Source organism: Danio rerio, chromosome 24 (genome assembly GCF_052040795.2).
Source record: "Danio rerio strain M-AB ecotype USA chromosome 24, GRCz13ab, whole genome shotgun sequence".
NCBI classification, from domain to species: Eukaryota; Metazoa; Chordata; class Actinopteri; order Cypriniformes; family Danionidae; genus Danio; species Danio rerio.
In genome coordinates, this window is record NC_141044.1 from 28,772,976 (window position 1) to 28,792,484 (window position 19,509).

Sequence of the window (19,509 nt, forward strand, 5' to 3'; positions counted from 1 at the left end):
GATTTGGTCAACAGAAGTTATATCTTTTTTTTTCTATTTATTATTTTTAATATATTCAGTATTTAAAATGATTACTTGAAATATCACATATTTAATGCTAATGAGAATTGTCATAATTCAAGCTTATTTTATAAAGTGCTTTCATAATAATTGCTCCAAAGCAGCTTTACAAGTGATGCACTTTATTATTACATTACTCAAAATAACAAGGTTAAGCTGTTGTGTACATATAGGCTGCGTCCGAAACCGATCTGTTTATCCTGATCATCTTTATACTGTAATTATTTATCATTGACGATTGACTGGGATTTAAAGTGGCAGTTCACCCAAAAATGTAAATTAGGATAATATACTGAAGAATGCTGGAAAAACAGCCATTGACATTCAGTATAAATGACAATAAAAATTTAAAAAAAAAATCTGAATGTTCTAAACTGATTTCTCTTCTTAAATATATTTTAATTTACAGTGAAATATAATTTACATCAAACCTCATTTTTAATTTATAGTAATGAGAAGCAATTTTTGTATTTTTAAAAATTCTTTGGATTGAAATATCGCGTGATCACTCGATCCTTGATAGATTTTGAGAGACTCACCAAAAAGGAAATCGATATCAGATACTGTCTATCAGCGACAGTAGCAGTGACTCACAAAGACTGAAAGATATGTAGAGAGACTTAGAGATAAGACTCAATCTCAGCACATCTCAACAGTGGGCTTTTAGATGAGGTGGTCTGACTCATTCACACACACACACACATGCAGTGACGTGGTAAGGCCAGGTCTGAGGGACGGTACTACAAAACAGCTCTTTTACCAATGCCAAATGTCAAGCATGATAAAGCCGTGCCATTGTGTGGGATTACACAACGAGAAGAGCCATGTTTATGTTTGTGTGTGTGTGTGTGCTGGATGCTGACTCACTGAGGGTGGCCGTGGGTATGTGTCATAAGGGGGTGGTGGGCTGTCTTGCTTGGGCGTCGAGGGCGTCTCATTGTCTTCATGATCACTTTCACTCCAGTAGTCTGCTGGAAGGGGATGAAGGGGAATGCAGGGAGTCATTAGCTTGTTGCAAAACATTTCCATAAAATAAACAATTATTAAATTATAGCCTCTGAGATCATGTGTAGGTTTTCCCGTGAGGAGCTGCTCTAGGTCTGCAACTGTGGTGTGATGTCAAAAGCAGGAGAAGAAAGGTTAATTTTAAGACGTCTAAAGGAGTCAGACACTTACAAAGCATTTTGAATTCTTATTAGTGGCTAATTTTGAATGATAAAAGGATGAATATGTTTTGGAGAAACTTAGTATGTAGCATGATCCGCTAGAAGGGCATAACTTATTTGTGTCTATCAGCTTGTTGTACATAGGTCACAGGACTCATTTCCTTCTTTTCTGCAACCCAGGCTCATCGCAGATACTGTACGTACCCAGGTCTACATTAACTTCTGGAGACTGTGAAATATATAACCGAAGGTACATCTGCTCACCCCTTTTTTTTTTTTTGCTAATCCACCAGAGGCCACTGTGTACACTTTTTGATGATCTCAAATTTCTCTCACACATCCTCCTTTTGCTTAAATCCACTAGAAGGCACAGTATACACTTCAGCCGACAAGGGAAGCTTGCTGTCGGAATTGCTGACTGACTGACTGACCCACCCACCCCATTTCCTAAACCCAGTGCTTAATTTGTAAATTACGAGGTCCTGGAATAGATCGGGGTAACGAGGCTTGTTACCAGAGCAGGGAGAGGTGCAGCGGACAAAAGTGAAGGGCGGGGTAGGGGTGTCGCAGTTGAAGAGGGTTGGGGAGTCATGGATAAAAAGGGTTGGGGAGTCATGGATAAAAAGGGTTGGGGAGTCATGGATAAAAAGGGTTGGGGAGTCATGGACAAAGAGGGTTGGGGAGTCATGGAGGAAGAGGGTTGGGGAGTCATAGAAGAAGAGGGTTGGGGAGTCATGGATAAAAAGGGTTGGGGAGTCATAGACGAAGAGGGTTGGGGAGTCATGGATAAAAAGGGTTTTGGAGTCATGGACGAAGAGGGTTGGGGAGTCATGGAGGAAGAGGGTTGGGGAGTCATGGATAAAAAGGGTTGGGGAGTCATGGACGAAGAGGGTTGGGGAGTCATGGAGGAAGAGGGTTGGGGAGTCATAAAAAAAGAGGGTTGGGGAGTCATGGATAAAAAGGGTTGGGGAGTCATGGACGAAGAGGGTTGGGGAGTCATGGAGGAAGAGGGTTGGGGAGTCATAGAAAAAGAGGGTTGGGGAGTCATGGATAAAAAGGGTTGGGGAGTCATGGATAAAAAGGGTTGAGGAGTCATGGACGAAGAGGGTTGTGGAGTCATGGAGAAAGAGGGTTGGGGAGTCATAGAAAAAGAGGGTTGGGGAGTCATGGATAAAAAGGGTTGGGGAGTCATGGACGAAGAGGGTTGGGGAGTCATAGACGAAGAGGGTTGGGGAGTCATGGATAAAAAAGGGTTGGGGAGTCATGGATAAAAATGGTTGGGGAGTCATAGACGAAGATGGTTGGGGAGTCATGGATGAAGAGGGTTGGGCAGTCATGGACAAAGATGGTGGGGAAATTGCCGATGAAAGTGAAGAGCGGGGGTGCGTGTGAGGAGAGGGATCGGTAAAATGAGGTGCCCTGCCTATTAAGCCCTACATAAACCAAAGCGATAGTGTTTTCAAAAGCAATCTAGAAAAAAATTGTTGCGGTTGCGGGAGTTTACCATGTTTTCACCCTGCTGTTTATTTATTTGCTTAATTTCTTTTACTTTTTCTGGAACCGTTTTCACCGGACTCAAACCCAGTCAACTCCGCTCCACGTACCAAGTCTGCCGACGTATGAGGCTAGCTATTGGGCAAACTGGCAACACTGGAAAAGCAGTCCACACGGAGGTAAACGGTCAGCTGGTATCGCAAAAAGGAACAGAAACCGTGGACATCATCATACCACAACGTAGCATCATTCCGATGTAACTCTGGCTACATAAATCGCACTCTCCAGAAATGTAGACAGGGGCACCTGCAGTGTCCACAATGAGCCTGTGTTGCTTTTTTGGCTTTTATTTTCCCATTGTGCAATTTATGGAATAAAAATTGTAAAAAAGATTTAGGTAGTGTTTTTAAATTTTTCATAGAATGAATGTTGTAGTTCTTGTTGTGATGATAACCCAGCAACTTTAAAAAATGCTGGGTTATTTAATTCCACACTGAGTAAAATATAGACAAACCCAAATGGTTGACTACTGTATATTCCGTTTTATAAATTTATTTTAAAGGTCCAGTGAAGTGCTTTGAAATGTGCATTTAATTCGATGTTTGATGTAATTTCAAGCAAAACATAAAAAGAGGGTGGGACATACTGTAGCTCCTCCCCTTTAAAAAAACTGCTAATAACGTTTTGTTTTGTCATAGCTCTGCCAGTGGAAGAGGCTGAGCTCAAGCATACCAAATGAAAAGCAAATGAGAAGCGTCTAGACGGAGCATGGGGGGCGGAGCATGTCATATACTAGAGAGCATTAGATTGGTTATAATTTGATTAGGCATGGATTAAAACCATTGGTCCATTTAGGTGTAAGTGACATACTACAAGCTTTACATGTTTTTGTCAGTTTTATATCTTCTAAACACATTTTGTCACTGTTTGGGAGCACACAAGCTAATAGATATCCTAAAAACTAACAATACTGATACTAACATCTAAAAAACTTTACTTTAATTTTAAGGGACATTTAAAAATAAACCCAGCTGTTAGTTTTTTCTTGATTTTACCCCAAATTGGGTTGAAATTATTAACTTTTTAAGAGTATGAGCTTACCTTGGGTTTGCAATGCTTTTTTAAAGCTGTGATTAAATTATTTTAACCCATCTAATAGGTTTTCCATGCCCATTAAAAAAATTATAATAAAAAAATGACTCAATTACACTGAAAGCAGCTTACTTTTGCAATTGGGGTATACAAAGTTCTTGGGACTACCTGAATTCTTACCATGTTCCTGACGGATTCGCTCTCTTTCTGCATAGCCGGCGGCCGCCATGTTGAGGCGACTCAACCATCTGTTCATATCGTCCACACCGTCCGCTGCGAAGTAGAAGCTCTTGATTTTGGGATGGCATGCTTTAAACGCACTAGGGAGTGAAAGAACAATAAGAATTCACCAGGTAACATCACATAACTTTAAAGTTTGTAAAGGTACTCACTATTTTTTCCGGCATTCACTGGCTCTGTCGATCTTGAATTCTGGAAGGCTAACAAAACCCTCAGCCTTCTCATCCTAAAAAGTTGACACAACAAAGTGAGTGGATTGGGTGAACCTCACCCCACTTAAACTCTTCTGTAATGTCATTACGTCCTCATTAAGGGTTACATTCTCTCTTTCTTGGTCCATTCCATTACTTTTTTCCCCCCAGCTCTAAATTGCACAGTGCTGCTGACGGGAGCTCTGCATAAATAAATGAAAAGCATAAATTGTTGCAGCTCTCTGTAAGCCTGTCTGTGTTTACAAAACCCACACAGTAGAAGATCATCAATTATAGTAAAGCCGGACTCTCGGTGGACCAAAACCAGGCCGAGTAGAACCCTCCCCTCCCCTCTGAAACCCCCAGAACGGCAGGCATATCCTGCGCCCAAGCCACGATAAAAAGGCGAAGACATTGAGGGTAATTAATCAAAAGCACGGGAAGCGAGGGAACAAGAATGGGAGTGTTTGTTTCAGAGAAGTTTCTTATCTTCATTACAGCAACGGCGTGTGCAGAAGAGTGTTTTGTTGTGGTAGATGAGCATTAATCTTGCTCCGCACAAGAGGGTAAAGCCGGCACCAATTAAAGTCTCATCTCTAGATCGATACGCTTTCTGCTGCGCCGGTGGATATGAGAAACAACAAAGACAACTGTATTGGCCCGACGCAGCCACACACTCTCACCTCTTCGTTCATGTACCAATACAAGCAGGCATCCTTCAGAACGAACCAGTACTTCTTCCATTTCTGCGAGAAATAGCTCTTTGCGTCCTTTTTCTTCCACAGCCAGCCCTCACAGTCTCCACGACCCAGGTCTTTACAGGAGATTCTTCTCTTGCTGATGGAGGACAGTGGAGCTGCTGGAAAACAAAACCACAGTATGTATTTATAACCTGGTAAACTGTACAAAATGGCAGTAAATTTAATGGTTAAAAACTGTAAAAAGGCTACAGTAAAAAGTCTCACTTTATATTAAGTGACCTTAATTAATATGTACTTACTTTTGTAGATAGATGTTTTTACGTTGTACAAATGATTGATTAAATACTTGCATATATTTACTTCTGTACTCCTTTAATTTTACTGTTGACCATCTCTTACACTTTAACCCACCCTTAAACCCACTCATACAACACCCTAGCAACCAAATAGCAACGCCTTAGTAACCACCTATCAACCACTCAGAACACCCTAGCAACCACATAGCAACAACCTAGCAATCGCCTAGCAACCACTCAGAAGACCCAAGCAATGCCTTAGCAACTGCCTAGCAGTCACTCAGAACACCCTAGCAACCACCTAACAACACCATAACAATCCCATAGAACACCTTAAGCAACCCCTTAGCGACCACTCAGAACACCCTAGCAACCACCTAGCAACACCTTAGAAATGACCTGGAACACCCCAGCAATTGCCTATCAACCCCTCCGAACACCTTAATAACAGCCTAGCAATGCCTTAGCAACCATATGGCCATAAGTTAACAAGAACTAACCACAAATGGCTTTATATCACCTCTTTATGAGTTTAGTTCTTGTTAACACTGTCAGAACACCCTAGCAACTGCATAACAATGCCTTAGCAACCACTCAGAACACCATAACAACACCTTAGCAACAACCTGCTACACCCCAGCAATGTCTTGGCTACTGCCTAGCAACCACTCAGAACACCATAGCAACTGCCTAGCAATGCTTTAGCAACCACTCAAAATACCCTAGCAATGCCTTAGCAACTCCCTAACATTTACTCAGAACACCATAGCAACTGCCTAGCAACACCTTAGCAACCGTCTAGAACACCCTGGCAACTGCTTAGCAACCGCTCAAAACACCGTAGCAACCTCCTAGCAACACATTAGCAACAATCTGAAACACCCTAGAAACCACCTATCAAATGATTAAGCAACTGCCTAGCAACCAGCCAGAACATCTTAGCAACTGCCTAGCAACCAGTCAAAACACCCTAGCAATGCCTTAGCAACTCCCTAGCAATCACTCAGAACACCCTAGCAACTGCCTAGCAACACCTTAGCAACAGTCTAGAACACCCTAGCAACTGCTTAGCAACACCTTAGCAACCACTCAGAACACCCTTGCAACCACCTAGCAACATCTTAGCAACCACTCAGAACAGCCTATCAATCACCTAGCAAGAAACATGCCAATCCATACTAAAACTATGCTAACATATACATGTATGTAGGTATCTCGACCTGGAACACCCTAGCAATCACCTAGCAACCACTCAGAACACCCTAGCAACGCCTTAGTATTCTAGAAACATGCTAACATTTATGTAGTTTGCTCTCTATGCCAACTGTTTCAAACGAACTAGGCTTTCTCAGGCCACCATAAAGTTTGTCTACAAATTTTACTTTTCTAGTTACACTGTTGACCATCCCTTACACCTTGAACTAACCCATCCCTCCAAACCTGTCCCTAACCCTACCAGTATACCACCTCAAAACCACTACAATATATTTAGAACACAATAAGTACATTGTATTTTTATGCAAGTACATATTAGTTAAGGCTACTAAATATCATCAATGGGTTTCCAGATATGATATAAATAATAAACAGATATGATAATGACTTCAGAAGATAATGACTTCAGAACATTACCTAAAGAACAGTCATATGAACCCTTTTTGTACTATTTTTTATCATTCTTTAGGCAAAAATCCATTTAATAGCATGGAAAAGAAAGCAATGAGACCATCTCATTTTGTGTTCATCTGACGAGAGAAAGTCTTGTGCATCAGGAACACAATATACAGGCGAATAAATAACAATTTTCATGGGAGAACAGTTCCTATAAAAAGCCATATTGCTATATTCCACAGCAGCTATAAACAACCTCCACTTTGTGTCATGACTAAGGCTTACCTCTTACTCATAGAAAAACGGCACAGCCTCTTATGGCTTTTTGCTTTATTAGAACAATTATAAATGTGAGGGGGTGAGTGGGCAGAAGATCCAAGACTTTTGAATAGAAATGATTTCTGGAATATATCGATTGCTTGACTATATTTCATTTATATTGAACATTGGTTTGTGATTTTATTTATTTATTTTTTTACCATTTTTGCAAAGATGTGTTATGTATTGTTCTGTCATAATAGTGTTGGAACTGTAGAGGTTCAATTTAAGCAATGCTGTATGATAGAAAGTATATTTATAATGTACACTACCTGACAAATGTCTTGTCGTCGATCCTAGTTGTAAGAGCAACAAATAATAACTTGACTTCTAGTTGACAATTTGGAAAAGTGGCAGAAGGTAGATTTTTCAGATGAATCACCTGTTGAACTGCATCCCAATCATCACAAATACTGCAGTAAACCTATTGGAACTCGCTTGGACCAAAGATTCTCACAAATATCAATCAAGTTTGGTGAAGGAAAAATCATGGTTTGGGTTTACATTAAGTACGGGGGTGTGGGAGAGATCTGCAGAGTGGATGGCAACATCAACAGCCTAAGGTATCAAGACATTTGTGCTGCCCATTACATTACAAACTACAGGAGAGGGGAAATTCTTCAGCAGGATAGCACTACTTCTCATACTTCAGCCTCCACATCAGAGTTCCTGAAAGCAAAAAAGGTCAAGGTGCTCCAGGGTTGGCCAGCCCAGTCACCAGACATGAACATTATTAAGCATGTCTGGGGTAAGATGAAGGAGGCATTGAAGATGAATCCAAAGAATATTGATGAACTCTGGGAATTCTGCAAGAACTCTTTCTTTGCCATTCTATATGACTTTATCAATAAGTTATTTGACTCATTGCAGAGATGTATGGATGCAGTCCTTCAAGCTCATGGGAGTCATACACAATATTAATACATTTTCCACTGCATCATGGGTTTATATTCTATACTGTACATTATTTGTGTTAAGTGACATAACTTTTGTCTTAGCAAAGTCAGACCTTGCTGTCCTAATTAAATAAATAAAAATCAAGCATGATCATATTTCATTTTGGTAAAATAAGTGTAATCTAGAGGCCTTTGCCTTTAAGACTGATAGTCACTTCTAATATCAAATGATCACCTAGAAGTCAAGTTATTATTTACTGTTCCTAAAACTTGAATACATGACAAGACTTGTCAGGCAGTGTATTACCAAACAAGATGTTACCAAACATGAGGAAAAAAGGAAGATAAGTGATCACCTTTACTCTTTTTCTTGGTCTTTGATAGCAGAGAGGATCCCTGGAATGTCTGTGAAAGCAGAAGATATTTACTAAAAAAATGAAGAAACAGTGAAAAATACAACAGGAGGAAGCAAAACAAAATGTCTCCATGGCCATGTTATCGGCCAAATCATCAAATCCTCCCGAGTGGAAGCAAATGTGTGAACATAACAATCGGTGAGCATCAATCCAATGTACTACAAATTAAAATCGGAGGTGACATTTGAGCACGAGTGCGAAACACCCATGGAGAAAGGAAGGCGGAAGAAGCTCAGAGAGAAAATAAATAAGATTTCTAACATCCTTGGCCCGTGTGTTTATTGAGCAGTATTTCTTGGATCAGCTCGCCCAGACTGAGTGCATATTTATGATTCGAGCCCTGTGGCAATTCCCTTCCATGAGGAAACTTCCTGCAAGCCTGGCCTTTGAATTAGAGCTAAACGTGTTGCAAAGCTAACAGATTAGCAGCAGCATTACTGACTGAAAGAAAACGCTAACTAACATCTTACTAATTGATTTATTGATATGTGCCTGAGGAGAGAAGCTGCATGCTGTCCGAGATGAGTAGCTGAAATTGATTAATGGAACATGCTTTGAAACTCAGTCAAGCAGTGTTTTTATTTCTTTGTCTATTTCTCTTCAGCCTCATCGGTTCTTTGGTAATACTGCGGTCAGAGTTTTGGTTATCTCATGATTCTATTCATCCTCATGGCTGAAAAAATGAAAGCAAGGCTGCGGTGGGAAGAAACCTGGAAGTTTAGGATCAGCACTGTAAACATTCCAACAACATGCTGTGGACTACAAACCTCCAGCTGTTGCTGCGATTTCAAAGTGCAGATATGGTGTAAACATCACTTTAATATCATTCAGTTCAGCTTACTTTAAACAATTACATGCATATTAGGCATGAAACAACATCACAATCTCTTTATTTTGTCCTCCTATGTCTCAGTTCATGACACTAGGTAAACACCGTGGGGATGCTTTCCTGCTTCAGCCTAGGTAACCAGGTGAGTGATAAAACAATGCAGTCCTCTTAAGCACACCCTCGTGTTGTCTGTAATAGTGTTGTTCCAGTACTGAAATTTTTAAAAAGTCCATTTCCTGCTAACATTTAAGCGCGTTCTTAAACACCACTGATTGGTCATAGAATTCACTAGTGCTCAGCAGAAATGACTGTGATTGGCCGTGAAGGTCATCAGTTCACCACTCTTCACCAAGTGCAAGAACAGATCTGGGGAAAGTGAAACGTTTCATAGCCGCGAAGATCAGTCGAGTCATCAGCAAATCGCTCATCTGTGTTTGCATTTGGTAAACATGGGTGAAGTGCAGTGAACTGATGACCTTCACGGCCATTTCTGTTGAACACTGAACGTGCTCAATAATACATTTTTTTAAAATTCAGTACAGATTGCAACCGAAATTCAGTATCATGACAAGTCTAATATAGTGAAAGATTCAGTTCATTAACTTGAGTTTGATAAATGGCATCTAAAGTGTGTGTTTGGGAAAGAAAATGTTAGCTAACTAGTGCAATTTCCCTTAACTAACTTAACTTAGCTAAAAATTCGGTCCGATATCACTTTTTATTTTCAATATCCATTAAGATTGGAGCTTCAGGTCACTTTCAAGGTGGTTAAATTATACATTTGTGTCACTCTTGGCTGATAAGATATCCAGCTAGGTACTCGACGTTCCTGTGTGACTTCAGTCGATACTTCTGGGTTTCTTCCCACCACAGCCTTGATTTGGCTTTTAAAATGGCGGCCATGTGAAATCAGTCTATTGAGTCTATGGGCTCTATTTTAATGATCTAGTCGCAAAGTTTGAAGCACAGGGCACAAAAGCATTAGGGGCATATCTGAATCCATTTTTGCTATTTTAAGGATGGAAAATAGGCTCTGTGCCGCGGTGCATGGTCTAACAGGGTTGAGCTCATTCTCTTAATGAGTTATAGGTGTGTTTTGGAATTAAATCATTCAGAGTCTCATTTCTCATTCCTTTTAAGAGTCAGTTGCGTCGTGCCATGGCGCATTTGCTATTTACATGGCAGACTTTGTAAGTGGAAAAACTAAACGCTTCACTAGCTAAGAGAAAACTTTTAAACAGACTATCTGCAGTACGGGAATGAGAGAATGAGCCTCCTCCATTCAGCCTTTCCTTTCACTTTCACTTTCACTCTTTCATAGATGAGGAAATGTGTAGTTTGTTAAGCACAAAGATTTGTTTCAAAACTATTTCTAAATTCAGTTCTAATTTTCAGCAAAAGAATAAATGAACAATAATAACAAAGTGTGGTCAAACAACTGAGTTATATCCATGTATAGACACATGCTATGCCCTATACGGTCCAAAACCTGACAGGTGAACAAATCTAAGCTTGTTTTTAATAAAACAAATATAAATATGCATTTAATAAGTAATACTACAACTAATAATAACATTATACCAAAACAAATTGTCATGAATAAACTAAAAAAAAGCCCCCCTGAGATGAATAAGGCATGGAGGCAGTGGTTTTTATATTTATATGGAAAGTAATATATATATATATATATATATATATATATATATATATATATATATATATATATATATATATATATATATATATATATATATATATTTTTTTTTTTTAAATTCTTTAATTCTTTATCATTGGTAAAGATATTTGCGTGTTGCTGTACATCCTGTGTGTTTTAAGCAATGTGTAAGCGAGACACACAACTAACACGCTCTGCACTAGACTTTAGACCTGCTCTAAGCCCTCAGTCTATTTTAGTTCCTCAAAATAGCAAAGCGCTAACAACGCGCCTTAACAATACACCTCTTTTCTAGACCGAAACACCCATGAGTCCACAAAGTGGCGCAAATGGATTTGCTATTTAAACAACGTGAAGGAGAATGGGAAAATTGCTGTTGCGTTGATCTGAAAATAGCAACACGTTGTGGAAACACGTCTTGCGCCTTATTGCGCCTGGTGTATGGTAGGGTCCTATTTCTTGAAGGATGGTTTTCTTCCCTTTCTGAGTCCTCAAAAATCCATCTTCCTTTTACCTCCAAATCCTATAAAACGAATCTCAACAATGTAAAACGACAGACAAAAAATGGTGGTTTTCCCAGCATTTTATCTGACACACTTCAAAGTGACTCCCTCCCAAGCTCTGTGGGAATCTCCTTCCAGAAGGTGTGAATCGCAATTGCTGTGTGAACTGAGGCAAGTTGTGATGAACACTTAGACAGGGAGTAAAACAAACTTCCCTGAGGTTTCAGTACCTAGACATGAATCAACCAAAAGGAAAGAGCAATACACACACACATATATATATATATATATATATATATATATATATATATATATATATATATATATATATATATATATATATATACATATATATATACATACACACACACACACACACACACACACACACACACACAAACACATACAATGACACAGCATATATTTCAAAGCAAAGCAGGGATAAGGTAAGCAGAGGGTGGTAACATAATAGAGGGGATGCCCTCATGCTAATTCATCTTGCTAACTCATAATAGCTCTACTGACCCCCAAGTGACATCAAAACTTGTGTAGGGGAAAACGTGTAGGGGATGGACTGCAACTGAGAACATGAGACCATGAGCAGAACAATTCCTTTCAATCATTCATGAAACCTTTCCTGTGTAGGAACATTCCCTTATGGGCTTACACTGGAATTCACTCTGCTTATGTTTCATGAATGAGTGTAAATGTTGGAGACTGCATGAAGCAACTTGGATGAAGAACAGAAAACACACCCGGAGCAAATCCGACAAAACCTGAACACGAGATGTGCATCAGGTACCGTACACTAACAAGGACACTAAAGTCTACAACCAGGGGAGTGAAGTTTATTCGCATATCTCTGACTAGCTGGCTCCATCCGATTCACAGGACCAATATAACCTAGTTCTACATGACTCACTGTGACTAGGATTTAAACCAGGATGTGAGGGGGGCAAACTAACCCACAAAACTAAAAGTTTTGTTGCTAGACCTTTTGAGATCAAGGGAGTCAGATTTACTCACACAGCTCTGGCCTACTTAAGAATGAACCTGGGTTTCAAGTCTGAAAACACGTAATATTGTGGGTGTCTCTCATAAAAGAGGTTATCTGGGTCTCTCTTCTATTGTTTAGTAACAAATCGTTCTACAGGGCATGCTATGACTTGCCATCAGGCTACAACTGAATGCCACATGGCACCACAGGCTCCCAGTTCACATGGCATATGGTACACAAACCTCTTCCACTGCGATCTCAACAACTGACATATGCTAGATGTGATTGCCGCAAAGCATATGCATTAACCCCATTTGTTATATTTAAAACAAACCTGTGGGTAAGTAGCACCTTCTCTGGATGGATTTGTTGGTTTTGTTTTGGTTTCAAATGATGTGATGACGTCAAGAATGCCCAAATGAACAGGACTGGAGGCATTGGGCTGTATCTAAAGTGTTTTGTCAGTCAGGCAAAATGCTGTTGAGTGAGTGAGCGTTCTCCTTGAGTATGAAGTCAGGGTGCTGGCATGGTTCAGACAAACTGCAGCTCTCTTATCAGACTGCAACGCAGGCAATAAACCCCCGATTGTAAACAATAGAAGCTGATGCAGTTACACCGCGCACACCAACAGAAGCAACCTTATTAAATTCGTACCATACAGCTTGGGCTTTTATTGCATCATCTAATAGCATCTTCTCATCTGGCATCCTACTCCTGTTTTATCTCATATGACCTTCTTTTCTAATTTTACTCCAATATTACCATTCTCTCTCTCCTTCCTTTATTGCCTCTTCTCAAATCATCTCGATATTCTTCCTGTGTATTCTCTTTTGTTCTTTTTTTATCACTTTGGATGTCCTCTTTTTTCACCTCAGACCTTTTCTTGCTCTAAATTTGTCTTCCTTTTCTTAATCCTAGATTATCTTGTCACTTTACTGTGTCTTGTCCAGTTTTAAGTAAAAAGGGTAATATATTGCAATCTTAAGCCTTAAAAAAACAACAACACAAAAATAACATACACTTACCGGCCACTTTATTAGGTACACCTGACCAACTGCTTGTTAAAGCAAATTGCAATCAGCCAATCACATGACAGCAACTCAATGCATTAAGGCAGGGTTAATGTTAATGTCATTAATGTCAAACTCAATTCTTGGAGGGCCTTAGCCCTGCACAGTTAAGTTCCAACCCTGCTTTAACACACTTACCTGTAGGTTTCAAACAAGCCTGAAGGACTCAATTAGTTTGATCAGCTGTGTTTAGTTAGGGTTGAAACAAAACTGTGCAGAGCTGCAGCCCTCCAGGAATTGAGTTTGACATCCCTGCATTAAGGCATGTAGACATTATCAAGATGATCTGCTGCATTTCAAAACGGGCATCAGAATGGAGAAGAAAGGTGATTTAAGTGACTTTGAATGTGGAATGGTTGTTGGTTCCAGACTAGTCTAAGTATTTCAGAAACTGCTCATCCTTCGGATTTTCATGCACAACTGTCTCTAGGGTTTACAGAGAATGGTCCAAAAAAGAGAAAATATCAAGCGAGTGGCAGTTCTGTGGCTGCAAATCCCTTGATGAATCATCTCAGACTGCTTTCAGGAACATGACAATGAGTTCACTGTATTTAAATGGCCTCCACAGTCACCAGAACTCAATGCAAGCACCTTTGAGATGTGGTGGAACGAGAGATTTGCATCATGGATGTGCAGTTGACAAATCTGCAGCAACTGCCTGATGCTATCACGTTAATATGGACCAAAAACTCTAATGCTGCGTTCACACCAGACGCGGAAGTATCAAGCGTGAGTAATTCACATGTTCAGTCAATGCAAAGATGTGAACAGACATCGTGTGGCACAATACACACAAATGAGGCGGAGTGAATGACGCGATTTGCACGAATGAAGCTCCGCGATTTGATCAGTTTGCATGAATGATGCGAGTTAGAAAATCTGAATTTCAGCAGACCAATCAGGAGCTTTCTCTTGTAGGGGCATGATTATAACATAGCGCCTGCTGTGGGGGGGAAATTCTCCTGCCAACACTGGACAAAAGTTCATAAAACTAGGCTGGGCTCAGTCAGAAGCACCGCTGAAAGCTCCCATCATTCAGGTACAGTTTCTGGAGGAGTTGATGAACTCACAGAGTTCGGTGCACCTCAGAATGGATCTAGTGTACTCAGACACTGCTCCAAATGAATCGAATCCATTTTTCTGTTTTCAGTCCTAAAGCACATAAACACAGCTATTATCTCATTAAAATCCATGTCAGCCAAGCTAGAGTGACCATGCAGACAAAAGCCAAGCCGATGAAGTGAATTCACATCTATTGTGAAGTGAATTTGACGCACAAATGAAGAGAATTTGATGTGCAAATGAACCGCGTTAACTCAAAATGTTCACACGTCTATTTATGTGCGAATAGCACGATTTATCCGTGCGTACATCTGGTGTGAACACAGCATAAGGAATATTTCCAGTACCTTGTTGAATATATGCAATGAAGGATTAAGGCAGTTGTGAAGGTAAAAGGGAGTCCACTTCGGCACTAGTAAGGTGTACCTAATAAACTGGCCAGTAAGTGTACTTTAACATTAGTAATGTTAAAGTATGTGTTGTCGTTTGTTTTTTTAAGAGCCCATATTATGCGTTTTTTAAAATGCCCTTCCACGTAGTGTGTAACACAGCTCTAAGTGAAATATCCAGCTAAGGCTTAAACACAAGTAGTTGCGCGCGCAAACCCAGGAGATTTGAAACCTGTGGCCCCGCCCACTAACACAGAAAAAAGCCACACACACGCGCGCCAGTCGAATGAAGTCACGCTGTGCAGACGGATATTTTTGACTGTCTCTACCCAAAGATGAAACCTCAGCATTATAGCCCAGCCTTGAGCAGTTCGAGTGCTTATGGAAACTATATGCTTACAAAGAAGACTTCATCGGCCGTTTGTTAAAGGAAGGATCAGTAAAGACTGTCAGGACATGGATCAGTGCATCATGGATCAGTTTCTTCCTCCATTTCACAAGTGTAAGTACGTGCGATTAAAATTGTTGCCGTGTTTACTCTAGCTTGCAAATTATGTATTTAGTTGTGTTTGGTTACTTGTAACCGCGTGTACTGTATCAGGTTAACTCTTTATATTCTCATATCGCCTGTAAAGAAACGCTGAAAACGCGACGCGTGCCGCTTTGTTTATGGACCGTTCAGCTGTTCCTACACACATGCAATGGTCAAGTTCCAAAATAGTTCAGCTCAGGTTCGAGGTGAGTTGTTCAGCAAGCTGAACTGGCACTCTAGAAAAAACGGCAATCACACCGCCCTGAACCCGAAAGTGCATTCTCTGTTTTTGAATGATTGGTGTAAAGCTAGGAGATCTCCTCGCCAGTTCTTGGAGTTTTTGCTCAATAAAATAGTTAGTTGTTTGTATTTTGAAGTCCATCGTCTGTATTTACATTCCGCCACTTGCAGCCAAAACCCACGCCTTACACTATCGAGCGTGTATGCACTGTGACTACTTTAATATTGTTGATTAGCTGCTGGGCATTTCATTCCGTCTCGCGCTGAAGGCTGTCATTGTTGACCAATCGCAGCAGGCTGTCATCGGTCCAATCAGTGCAGATTAGCTTCGCGCCAAGGAGGGGTTTGGGAACAAATGAATGACTAAACGATTCATATGGGAGTCGCTGGGATAATTAGGTAAAAGTAAATCCAGATTATAAGACCATAAAAGTGTTTTTTTACCCTTGCATCCATATTAGACTGTTGTTAGAGACCTTTACAACCAAAACATGACCCTATTTCATGTATAATAGGGGCTCTTTAAAGATTAAGATATGCCTAAAATTGTAGTATATTACTTTTTTACCCAACACTGCTCTTCTCCTCTCGTAGTTTTCATGTTTTTCGGCCTTTAAACTCTTTTTACATTCTATCTTTTTACATTAAATTCTGAATGGATTATGCACATTAAACATATTAGAGTCTCTCGTTAAGTTCATTAGCAACAGATTGAAAAATAGTTAGATTGCTGAGATCAGCACATTGGTTGTGGTCCAAAATGAAGGTGATGAACTGGTCAGCAGAGTTCTCCAACACCTGCACACCGCTTAACCCACCTCAGGTCAGAGGACACATGGACACAAATACATCATCCCTGCTGAAGGTGTCTATAAACAGAAGCCGCAGGTAAGCTACACTGCGAAAGTCACTCTGACCTAGGACTGTAACACCCCAGCTGGGATCTCAGAGTGCCACCTTTCACTCGTCCTCATAAAGACCTATAATTAGACTTCATTTAAAGGAATAGTTTACCCAAAAATATAAAAATGCACCATTTAAACCTTCATGAGTTTCTTTCTTCTGTTGAAAACACAAAAAAGAAGATCTTCAATGGGTACCAGCAACCAGCATTTTTTAAAATATCTTATTTTGTGTTCAACAGAACTCCAAAAGGTTTTAAACAAGTAATGGGTGAGTAAATGTTGACAGAATTTTCATTTTTGGTTGAACTATCCCTTTAGAGAAAAAAAAAAATACTAACAAACTAACAGACTGTAACTAGAATTAACAGACTTAACCAAAACATACTGACACGAAGACAGCACATGACAAGTCTTGGCCAATCATATCTCTGTTCAAGATGGAGCTCAGCCAATCACGTCACTACATGCCCTGTGACAGATGACAACCTGACTTAGCCCCGCCCACCTGACAGAACCACCATCTGCCTACCCAGCATCCATATGTACACTGTGACACACCACAACGAGTCACTTTTCTCTAGATTATTGCTTTGTGTGAAAGTGGTTATTGCTGTGTCATTGTGTGTGTGTGTGCATTCTGGGAACATCGGCTGCCGAGTTTGCTCTTTAAAACGACTGCCAGATCTCACCTCCACTCCTAATAACTTCACACACAGGATGGCTAGTCTCACTAAGAACGCCTACCCACACACACACACACACACACATACTCCTACACACCTCCACGCTGACTAAAGGTAGAGGACTAACACTCTCATTATATACACACATACTCACAAACACTCGCCCAGCATGTGGGTGTAAGTATACATTCTTCTTCTGCGCACCATGACCTGGTGCATTCAATGAAAACTCTTTATGCAAGACTCTACCTGCAGTGATCACAGAGACCTTGATCCAGCAAAAAGCCAGTGAAGCAGCCAGACCTTGAAGAAGAACTCTTTGTTTGAGAAACAGAAAATAAAAGAAGTATACAGACGTGGTGCAATTTTCCTCACAAACTCAGAGTTTAGCCTGATCTAGACTGCCTGACATTTAAAAGAGGAGGAAAGACACTTTTAGAGAGAAAGAAGCTTACCAAGACATCAGATACAAGGTGCAGGTACTACCAAAGCTAATATACTGTACTTTTACCATTTAAAATTGGGGATGGCACTGAAGAATTTTTTAAAATACTTTAAGGATGTCTCTAGTCCTTGCCAAACTGATGATTAAATGACAGCACAAAAACAAAAACGAATTAATTAACTAAAATAACTCTTAAATTTGAACACACTATAAAATATTATTTATTTCTGTGATGGCATTTTCAGCATCATTACACTAGTGTCACATCAACAACTATTTTAATGCAGTTGCAAATGATGTTGTTTCTTTGTCAGCTTTTGATGTAGGTCATTTACAGTTGAAGTCAGAATTATCAGCGCCCCCTGAATTATTAGCCCCCCATTTTTTTCCCCCAATTTCTGTTTAACGAAGATAATATTTAACACATTTCTAAATATAATAGTTATAATATCTCATTTCTAATAACTGATTTTTTTTTTATCTTTGACATGATGACAGTAAATAATATTTGACTAGATATTTTTCACTTCTATACAGGTTTAAGTGACATTTAAAGGCTTAACTAGGGTAATTAGGTTAACTGGGCAAGTTAGGGTGAATAGGCAAGTCATTGTTTATCGATGGTTTGTTCTGCAGACTATCGAAAATAAATATAGCTTAATGAGGCTAATAATTTTTTACCTTAAAATGGTTCTTAAAAAAATGTAAACTGCTTTTATTCTAGCCGACATAAAACAAATAAGACTTTCTCCAAAAATAAAAGTATTAAAAGGTCCTTGCCCTGTTAAACATCATTTGGGAAATATAAAAAAAAAAAGAAAGGTGATGCAGTGGCGCAGTAGGTAGTGCTGTCGCCTCACAACAAGAAGGTCGCTGGTTCGAGCCTCGGCTGGGTCAGTTGGCGTTTCTGTGTGGAGTTTGCATGTTCTCCCTGCGTTTGCGTGGGTTTCCTCCGGGTGCTCCGGTTTCCCCCACAGTCCAAAAACATGTGGTACAGGTGAATTGGGTAGGTTAAATTGTCTGTAGTGTATCAGTGTGAATGAGTGTGTATGGATGTTTCCCAAAGATGGGTTGCAGCTTGAAGGGCATCCGCTGAGTAAAAATGTGCTGGATAAGTTGGCTGTTCAACCCGCTGTGGCAACCCCTGATTAATAAAGAAACTACGCCGAAAAGAAAATGATGAAAAAAAAAAAAAAAAGGGGGCTAATAATTCTGACTTCAACTCTAACTCCACAGTTTAGCAATGTGATTTGGATTTTTGTGTGTGTTGTTGTTGTTGTAATAAAAAAAATCAGTCTTTATGTGACAATCCAAGCGGTAGCCAGCCTGGTGAAAGGGGTGGTTCTTTTTTCTCAAAAAGCAGACTTTTTGTTTTGCAGTTATTCACCTCATTTTCTATTTAATTATGACATTTAAATACTCCATTAAGTGACATTTTAAGCACTATTTTTTAGCTAGATTAGCTTGCCAGATGGTACATTTTTGAAGTACTAAAAATATTTTCTATATTATATAAAAATATAGAATATATATTTTTTAAAAATATGAAAAAACTGTTTCTATATATAAAATATTTTTCTATCTGTGCATCAGGAGAGTATTCATAGCACTTCACTTTTTCCACATGATTTAGGTTACAGCCGTATTCCTAAATGGATTAAATCAATTTATTTCCTCAAATTTCTACACAAAATACAC

General features: G+C 39.6%; 2 protein-coding genes across 34 annotated transcripts in view; one reads left to right on the forward strand and one right to left on the reverse strand.

Annotated features, from left to right (window-relative positions):
* cnksr2a (connector enhancer of kinase suppressor of Ras 2a) overlaps window positions 1-19,509 on the reverse strand; it is a 185,898-nt gene that overhangs the window by 27,283 nt on the left and 139,106 nt on the right. For 17 of the 33 annotated variants that reach the window (XR_015525043.1, XR_015525044.1, XR_015525045.1 and 14 more), the window contains 5 exons: window positions 8,422-8,470; window positions 4,927-5,102; window positions 4,205-4,278; window positions 3,993-4,132; window positions 928-1,031 (listed from right to left, as the gene is read on the reverse strand). Coding sequence is in view for 28 of the 33 variants with exons in the window: in XM_087309659.1 (XP_087165785.1) it covers window positions 928-1,031; window positions 3,993-4,132; window positions 4,205-4,278; window positions 4,927-5,102; window positions 8,422-8,470 (543 nt within the window). In the remaining 5 variants the exon portion in view is untranslated. The remainder of the gene's footprint in view (window positions 1-927; window positions 1,032-3,992; window positions 4,133-4,204; window positions 4,279-4,926; window positions 5,103-8,421; window positions 8,471-19,509) is intronic. The other 16 variants (XR_015525046.1, XM_087309662.1, XM_087309660.1 and 13 more) reach the window with 3 other exon arrangements.
* On the forward strand, window positions 547-4,753 carry LOC147838058 (uncharacterized). The gene is made up of 2 exons (XM_087309752.1): window positions 547-2,293; window positions 2,343-4,753. The coding sequence occupies exons 1-2, from the start codon at window positions 1,817-1,819 to the stop codon at window positions 2,370-2,372; spliced, it is 507 nt and encodes a 168-aa protein (XP_087165878.1). The 5' UTR covers window positions 547-1,816; the 3' UTR covers window positions 2,373-4,753.